This window comes from Vanessa atalanta, chromosome 27, assembly GCF_905147765.1.
Source record: "Vanessa atalanta chromosome 27, ilVanAtal1.2, whole genome shotgun sequence".
Classification (NCBI taxonomy): domain Eukaryota; kingdom Metazoa; phylum Arthropoda; class Insecta; order Lepidoptera; family Nymphalidae; genus Vanessa; species Vanessa atalanta.
In genome coordinates, this window is record NC_061897.1 from 969,875 (window position 1) to 979,455 (window position 9,581).

At 35.3% G+C, this 9,581-nt stretch overlaps 1 protein-coding gene across 1 annotated transcript; it reads left to right on the forward strand.

The window, feature by feature from the left end:
- The first annotated feature begins 530 nt into the window (after nt 1-530).
- LOC125074120 (uncharacterized threonine-rich GPI-anchored glycoprotein PJ4664.02-like) lies at nt 531-9,161 on the forward strand. The gene is made up of 4 exons (XM_047685347.1): nt 531-596; nt 2,042-2,220; nt 3,081-8,399; nt 8,932-9,161. Exons 1-4 carry the CDS (start codon nt 593-595, stop codon nt 9,049-9,051), a joined length of 5,622 nt encoding a protein of 1,873 aa, XP_047541303.1. The 5' UTR covers nt 531-592; the 3' UTR covers nt 9,052-9,161.
- The last annotated feature ends 420 nt before the right edge of the window (nt 9,162-9,581 follow it).

Below are 9,581 nucleotides of genomic sequence, written 5' to 3' on the forward strand. Positions count from 1 at the left end.
GTCTTTTCATCCTTTATATCTATATGTGCTATGTACAGTTGGTTTGGTCTCATGCCGCAGATCTTGCCGCATTGCCTTGGATTCAAACCAAAATACCACTAGATTTTTTGTCAAAATCTAACCAACAGTCCGGTCTCTGGAAGTTGATAGTGAGTTCACTCCCATGAGTTAGAACGTCCTCTTTCCGGTCTTGCCAGATTTTTCATCACCATGCAGGAAAATAAACGAAGATAGAGGGTGCTATTGTGTTTACACACATACAAAAGCGCTGTAATATATCATTGGGTATTCTCCCTTGAAAATAACCACCCTTGCTGAAATGCCAAATTCGTATTGAAATTGAACGAGCAAAGCCAAAATAAATCCATTGTTTTAATATCGTTCATATGTAAGAACAAGTCAGACATTGATAGACGCACACCTGTTAACAAAAAAGTTCGTAGCTGAATTTTCAGAACGCAATAAGGTCGAAATTCCTCTGTATCGAATAATTTGTTTATCAGTAATTAGAATCGATTTTTTCGGTTATTATAATATATGGCAATTAGTCTTTCGAGTCGTACATTAGTCAGTGAGCTCGCTTGAGGTTGTTATGGGTACGTTTTTATAAATACTATTATTATTAAAACATTTTATTTTATTAAAATAACATAATATAACCAAAAAAATATAGGAAAAATATCTCTGTATTAATGACGTCATCGAAACTTAATATGGCGGACGAATTTTACGAGCATTTAATATTACCTTGATATTCGTATAAGTGGATCGATGATTTAAGAATTTGACATCAAAATTAATCGATTCCTATTCTAGTGTACATGATTTTTAAATTAAAAAAATTAGAAAAGATGAAATATATAAACTATATATTACTTAATAATGGGAAGAAAAGAGATAGCAATCTTTTAATTACATCAAATTACTCTAAAATTTTTGAATAAAAGAATGCATTTTGAAGTTATTAAAAAGTATTTTAACAAATTAAATCTTCAATAAACTCCTTTTTCCATTTCCTTTCAAGTTTAAATTTCCAAAACGCCGTTCTTAACTAGATTACGCTATAAAATGAATCTATGTTCCAAAGTCAGCCCTCTAGACTCAGTAGTCTTGCCAGTGCTGATAGTCAGCCAGGACAAACGATTTTATACGTAAAGATAATCCTTTTATACATACAAATATTGTAACTGTATTACTTGTAATGATTATACGTACTAATGGGTGCTAAGATTTGGCTATATCTTCCTTAGTTTATGTTTATTAGTAATAGGTCTAAAAATACTATTAATTTTAAGGATTTTTCTCGTATGTAATATTTTCTTAGCAATTATATCATTATTATTATTACGTCATTAAAACAATCAGATTGTTTTAGCTCTGATAAGATGTCCAAAAAATATACTACAGGACCAAACAAACAAATCCTTAATTTTTTGTTAGAAGATTCATTGAAATGTTATTCAATGATAAGGCATTGTGCAAACCCCACTAAGTGCTTGCTTAATCCATAAAACGGCGGTTTCACCAAGGCTTAGTGATCTTGTATTCTATTTTGAAGGTTAAGTTAGCTAGTGTGATTTCGGACCGAAAAGAAAATCTTACGTTCCATGTTTGGTGGCATATTGACGTAAGGAATAGTTAATGTTTTTGAATGATAATTTATTTTAAATCATTAGAACGTCCGGCTATGACGCTATATGTCAAATATGATGGCTAAGTATAATGATTGCATCATCTTTACTTGGACGATGTTCTTATCACCGATTTCACTCACATTGTCCTTTCTTAGAAGAACATCCAATTGCTCAGAAGATATTATGGTTTACCAGTGTTTACTCATAACCCGAACGAAAAGAATTCAGGCGCAGAAGCATGGTTTTCCTTCCTTCCTTTCCGAGGCATTAGAATGTAAACAGCGTTCCGGTTTGCTACTGATCATTTAACCGGAGACAGTTCAAGTGCAAGGACAAAGAAAGGATATAGCTTTCGAGGGATAGAAGTGTTAACATATTATAATTATACCTTTATTTATTAATTCCAGAGCACATACGAATCCTGCTCCTATTATGTATCACAACGGTTTTGGGTAACCCGTGCATGAACTGGACGTTGAACTCCATGCCATACCCAAGCGACTGCCAGAGCTACATAGTATGTTGGCTATCAAAACCTTATGTACGGTCATGTCCGAACAACTTGTACTATGACGTGAGATCAAACGTAAGTAGTAATGTTATGTGGGTCATATGCTTTTGTGTTTATAATTCATCTTCGCTGAAAGAAAACATCGCGCGAAACTGCCTCATGTGTATCCAATCCGTCTTGGAGCAGCATGGTGGAAAATAGCTCATAAAGAGACAAGGATTTAGTACAGCAGTAGAATATTAACAAGCTGTTGTTTCTTGTCTTCATTTCTCGAACTCCCGGAAGGTATATGATTTATTTGGAGCTACAGAATTAGGTTGAGAGAACCAACTGGAAGCTCAGCTCAGAACACGATATTAAAATGGCAAAAAATGTTTTGCTATGTTGAATGTAAAAATCTGTATTTATTGTATATAAGAGTAAACTATGTACTCCTTACTAAATTACGCTCACAGAGAAGAGTCAGATTAAGCATAGCGTTTTTTGATTCGGCATAAAGTTAATAAAAACTTTAAAATGTATGTATAATACGTTTTACAAATACATTATATTAAATACGAGATAACCGTCTCAGCTTCATACAGTTACAATAAGTCAAAATTCTCAATTTATTGAGGATTAAATACGTTACGTTGCTTAAAAAGATCTAAGTGTACAGACAGCGATTAGTGACTTGCTTCTATACTATATAGACATAATATAATAAACATCTTTTCACAGTTACCCTACCAATTTCGAACATTAAAAGTTATATTCAAACAAAAAAACCATTAAATAGTTTAATTAGATAATTTTAATGTGATACTGATAGGTTTCTTCTAGTCAAACCTAATTTAGATTTATATAGCAAACAATTCTCTAGGATTGATAATTAAAAAAAAAAATAACAATTATTTTTTTAAATAAATTATAAGTTATTATCTATACGATTTCAGACTTGCCAGCCTGTGGTAGCAACTATGTGTTGTAATATATCACTCCCATTTATAAATCAAAAGCCGACCTTACCTCCAGTCCCAGATGAAATCAGCACATATAAAAAGAGGCCTGATCTTCCATTCACAAGAGGTATTTTACCACCTCTTACATCAAGTACGACCCCATCAGACGTCACCGACAAGACTACAATAACTAACCAAACTTCAGAACCACCAGGTCCTACTGGAAAAGATACTTCACAAGAAACAACTACGACTAAATCGTCTGTAACTATATCAACTACTCCCAGCACAACAGTATATTTTCCGTCATCTACTCTTACTAATACAGCCTCAACAACTCATGAAACACAATCAATATTTACAATAACAATACCGTCTGACGTGACCCAAAAACAGACAGATGTTCCCATTTCAACTACGTATGAACCTTCAACTTCACAAAAAGAAACCACTGAATCATTATCATCGACAGAACCATCAACATGGAAACCAAAGCCGACAGAATTTGATTTAACGACATTAATAAATAAAGAAACAACTGTACAGCCTTCTATATCAACTACCTCGCATGGAATCACAACAACAGAATCTTCAATGACTACTGCGAGAGCTACAAAAGTGACAAGTTCTACAATTAACGAAACGAGTACAGAAAATCTGACAAGTAAAGTACCTCTATCAAGTACGACTGAATCATCTACATTTTCATCTAATACTGATTTCTTATTGATATCGACTTCTCTAAGCGATCTATCCACATCGATAAGTGATACAACAAATTACCCGAGCACAAAAGAAAGAGTAATAACTGAGCAGACAACTAAAATCAGGCCTACAACAAATTTTATAACTACTTCACCAACCGAGTATATAACAAGCAGTCACACTACAACAGTTATATCAGAAACATCAACAGGGATAAATACAAGAGAGACGGAAATAGCTGTAGTAACAACGGAACAAACTTTACCAGTTAAAATAACAACCCCAGCTAATGAACTAAGTACAAAAACTGACACAACTCCCTCTATTACCTTGCCATCTTTAAAGACAAGTACAGGTACTCATGCGACTGAGGAAATGATTACAAATAAGATAACAACCGCATTTATAACACCACCAACAGTCCCATCAATAATTGTAACTACACCATCAACGACAGAATTATATAGTACGAATACTGAATTAACTATAGAAACGGTAACAGAACCACTCGTGACAAATACCGCCACGCCACCATCAAAGCACACTACAGAGTATAATTTACCATCTACACCATATACTATATTATTGCCTACAACTTCTGAAAAACCAGACAATGAAATACAAACTACTACAAAAATAGATTCAACAGTAAAAGTAACATCGACGGAAAAAAGTGTAACGAGTACAGAGAGTTCCTCGACTGGAATTTCAACGAATGCAATAACAGAACTATCAAGTACTGGCACAACGCAAGAAAGCAGTTCATCGGAACCTTCGACCTCAGCAAACACTGGTATTGATATTTTAACAACTATAAAACCTATAATAAAGACTACGGAACTACTTATAACTGAATCTACTGATATGCCACAAACCATAGTAACTGAAGATTTATCTAGCACAACCTCAGAACCTCATGACACACCTATAATTTTTTCAACCGCGCTTCCCCCGGTAACACCAGCTGTAACGACAAGCACGGGACATAATTTACCATCAACATTTGTAACAGATACATCTGTAACTGATACCTTTGAATATCCAACAACAACAAGCGTTGACAATGATAGTTTAACAACTATAAGACCGACTACGGAGCTACTTATAATTGAATCTACTGACATGCCACAAACCATCGTAACTGAAAATATAGATATATCTGGCACAACCCCAGAACCTCATGAAACACCTATAATTTTTTCAACTGCACTTCCTCCGTTAACGACAGCTGTAACGCCCGAACTATTAACGACAAGCACGGGACATAATTTACCATCAACATCTGTGACAGATACATCTGTAACTGATACCTTTGAATATCCAACAACAGCAAGCGTTGATAATGATATTTCAACTATAAGGCCTATTATAAAGACAACCGAGTCACTTATCACTGAGTCTACTAAAGCGCCTCAAACCACATTAACTAAAGGCATCGATATATTTAGTACTACATTAGAACCACATGAAACAACGCCCAAATCAGTTGTAACATACGAACCACCTATAACAACCACAGAACATTCAACCAATGTCCCAATAATTACTAAACAAACTTTGCCATATTTGAGTACAAAACCATCTACAGCTTCGCAATCCGTACCTTCAGTTTCAAATGAAATTGATACAACTACACTATCTATTAAATCAACGTTACCTTCAGTATCAACCAAAGTCACGCCAGATTTGGCAACTATCACACCAGAATCATTTTCCACACCAACCATGCTGTCAACGAGAGAAAAACAATCAACAGTAACTGAGCCCGTAACGCTTACGTCGAATGCTGATAATTTTTCATCACAAACATCAACTATTACTAGTAGTCCTATAATTACAAAGTTAACGGAAGCAATAACTGATAATAAATTAACATCAACTATACATCCCTTGCCGCCTTTAACTTCTACTGAATCTACCTCAACTATGACACCAGGTTTGTCTACCACACATAAGGGAATGATAACAATGACGACAGAAACAGATCAATCTACAGCATATGTGTCAACTAAAGTGACATCTGAACCAACAGAACAGACTACAGTCTTCTTACATTCATCCACATTATTGACAACTCCAACCGATGCTACAATTACACTAACGGACTTAACGACAACACAAAATTCACTAAGTACAGCTACAGAATCAAGTGCAACCATTAGCCCAGAGGTGACATCTTTGCCTGTGTCACCAGGATCCACACAACATACAGCAACTGAAACACAACCTATTCCAAGTATTACTGCTACAAGTGCATCAATATCTAACATAACAAGTACTATTGTGACAGCAACTGAACAAATCATAACAACGTCATCAGGCGCAACTCGTGAAGATACCTCACCTTCGGCCTTAACTACTGGAACAGGAGTAACTGCAACAACTTCTAATGCCAATCCAATGACAGACATCATATCTACGAGTGAAATGGAACCAATTGTGACAAAATGGTCAACAAAAGATTTTTCATTAACAACACGGCTTACACTACCGCCCTTAACTTCTGTGCAGCCGGATTTGACAACTAAACGAGATAAGTTTATAACAACACCATCGACAATGAAAACAAAACCTGCTAGAACAATGACGAATCCATACACGGAAAAAGTATCAAATTACACAACACCTGTGTCAACTGTTACGCCTTTTGTTACCGAGCCAACCGAAATATCATCTAGTACAATATTGCCGCAAACTGAAATAAACAAAAGCACGACACCGTCTATTCCAACAAAAATAATTACTGAATCAACATCAAATGAAGAAACATCAAAGATCTCTACGTCTACGATCATTGACATTACGGCGTCAATCGAAAAAATGGAAACTACTAAAAACTCGTATACAATACATACATCTACGATGAAAGGTGAATCGAGTACATCAAGTTCCTCGGCTGAATCTTCAACTATAGCGATAACGGAAAAATCTAGTACAAATACAATACAAGAATCCAGTTCATCTGAATCTCATACAACAGCTAGCCCTAATGACATTTCAACAACAAAAATCCCTGAAACAAAAACAACACAGCTACTTACGAGTGAATCTATTACAATCACCGAAGATACATCTAGCCCAACATCAGAACCCCATGAACCAACAATAAGTATTTCAACCTCACTGCCTACGTCATCATCAGCTATAACATATGAGCCACTTATAACCAGTACGGAACATTCGACTAATTTACCAATAATTACTAAACAAACTTTACCATCTTTGCCTATAAGACAATCTACAACTTCGGAACCCGTAACATCAACGCCAAGTGAATTTGATACAACTACACTATCTATTAAATCTACTTTACCTTCAGTATCAACCAAAATCACGTCGGAGTTGACAAGTAGCGTTACCTTACCAGAATTATTTTCAACACCAACCATGCTAACAACGAGAGAAAAACAATCAACAGTAACAGAGCCTATAACGTTTACTTCAAATACTGATAATTTTTCATCACAAACAACAACATTTACTACTAGTCCTATAATAACAATACTAACAGAAACAACACAGCGTGATAATGAACTACCCTCAACAGTGCGGCCCCTGCTGCCTATAACTTCGACTAAATCTACTTCAGAAAGTACACCAGGCTTGTCTACTACAAGTAAGGAAGAAATAACAATGACGCCAGAATCTACAACATATGTGTCAACTGATGCTACATATGGACCAACAGAACAGACAACAGTACTACATTCATCCACATTATTAACAACTCCAACGGATTCTACAATTACACCAATAGACTCAACAACGACCCTAAATTCACTAAGTACAGCTTCAGAACCAAGTGCATCTATTAACATAGACTTAACAACATATTTGCCTGATACACCCACACAGCAAACTACAACTGAAACACAACCTATAACCAGTACTACTGCTAGTACAGCTAGCGCAGCAACATCTGACATAATAAATACCACTTCATCGCCATCAAAAGTGACTGATATCACTTCAACTTTATCAGACATAACATCGACTCCTAAGTATATTCCGACGGATTCAGAAACAACTGAAATTGACTTAATCACGACATCAACTAAAAAACTTATGACGACCACTGCATCGATTGCAACTAGTACACCGGTAGCTTCATCAACTGGATCTGAAATACCTGTGACGAGTACGACTAAAATTGAACCGACCGCGAATGAAATGACGACAAAAGAAACATCAACAGAATTATCAATAACATTACCTAGTACTACAACGATTTCTGAGCCTACTTTAACAACTGGTATTTCTAACCCTACACTTCCTCCTGACGACAAACAGTATACAATTCCACCTACCGAAACCTCAACTGAAATTGAAATGAATACTACGGAAACAACAACAGACCAATATACATCACCAACAACACCATCGAAAATGCGTTCCTTACCTCCGATACCACCAACTGAATCTCCTTGCGAATATTATGAAAAAAGTCAGTCAGCAGCACTTAAGCCTCATCCACTACCTTTGTGTAGACAAAGCGATGACTACCAGTACCCGGACCTTCACGACTGTAGTTTCTACTACAAGTGTTTCAAAGGATCCATGACTAAAGTCAAATGCCTTAATAACTATGAATTTAGCCCTCGAGCGCTTGTGAGTATTTTAGATATTTATATTTAGGCGTATATATATATGTATTTTTACCAAGTTTTTTTTTTTATGGCATAGATTAACAGATTAACATATGGACCACCTGATGATAAGCGGTCACCAATACCCACAGACAATGGCGCTATAAGAAATATTAACAATTCCACCAAGGTTGGTGGCGCATCGTCAATGCGCCACCAACCTTGGGAACCAAAATGTTATGTCCCTTGTACCTGCAGTTACACTGGCTCACTCACCATTCAAACCGGAACCCAACAATACTGAGTACTATTGTTTGGCGATAGAAAATATATCTGATGAGTGAGTGGTACCTACCCAGACAGGCTTGACGGACAGGATTTTAAGCTTGAAACTTTTAAATGGGTTCCGAAATAAAAATCAGATTTCCCAATATTTTCGGAGACATTATATGTAACAATATTTTGTGTGAAAAAAGCCCAAAATTAAACTTATTGTATTACGATTCGAAACGTATTCGAACTTCGTCAATATTGAACTAATTTATTAATTTCAGAGATGCATGCCCGCACCAGAAGCGAGATGCCATAAGAACCTAACCTTGAATCAGCAGCAAGTGTATTTAGATTATTTCGTGCTATTCAACAACGCGCAGAAAAGATACGAAACAAAATGAACCGAATAAAGTGGAACGAAATTTAAAATACACCAATCAATTTAATGAACCCTCAAGAGCCATTTTTGAAATAATATTTTGAATATAAAACTTACGATTAAAAATAAAAAAAAAATATTTATATTTATGTTTTTTTTTTTTTATATAATTTAAAATGTGATGATATTATAATGTGGGTTATTCGTATTACTTGTAACACCAAAAGTTTGATGTTTAACATGACATAACTGTTATTATATGATATTTTTAATAAAATAATATTAAAATAGAATTAAATGTGTTTTTTTTTTTCAATGTTAGCGTGATATTTGGTTGAAGGTAAGAAACTAATCTCACCAAAAACTTTCTCGTGTCAAATGTTGCCAGGACAAGACCGTATAAATCGCACTGTCAAAAAGTTATCAGATCTCATATAGAGCCAAGCTTTGTGCTTGTAGAGTTACTACACGACCTATCTTCACAAACTGAACAACTCAGTCAAACTATGTGGCTTGGCCATTCCGCTACATCCACAGGTGAAATATTTATCC

Bases quoted from the DNA above. Each gene is read 5' to 3' on its own strand.
- LOC125074120 (XM_047685347.1), top strand. The intron at 2,221-3,080 runs GTAAGTAGTAAT...ATACGATTTCAG, and splicing joins ACTATGACGTGAGATCAAAC to ACTTGCCAGCCTGTGGTAGC. The intron at 8,400-8,931 runs GTGAGTATTTTA...TATTAATTTCAG, and splicing joins AATTTAGCCCTCGAGCGCTT to AGATGCATGCCCGCACCAGA.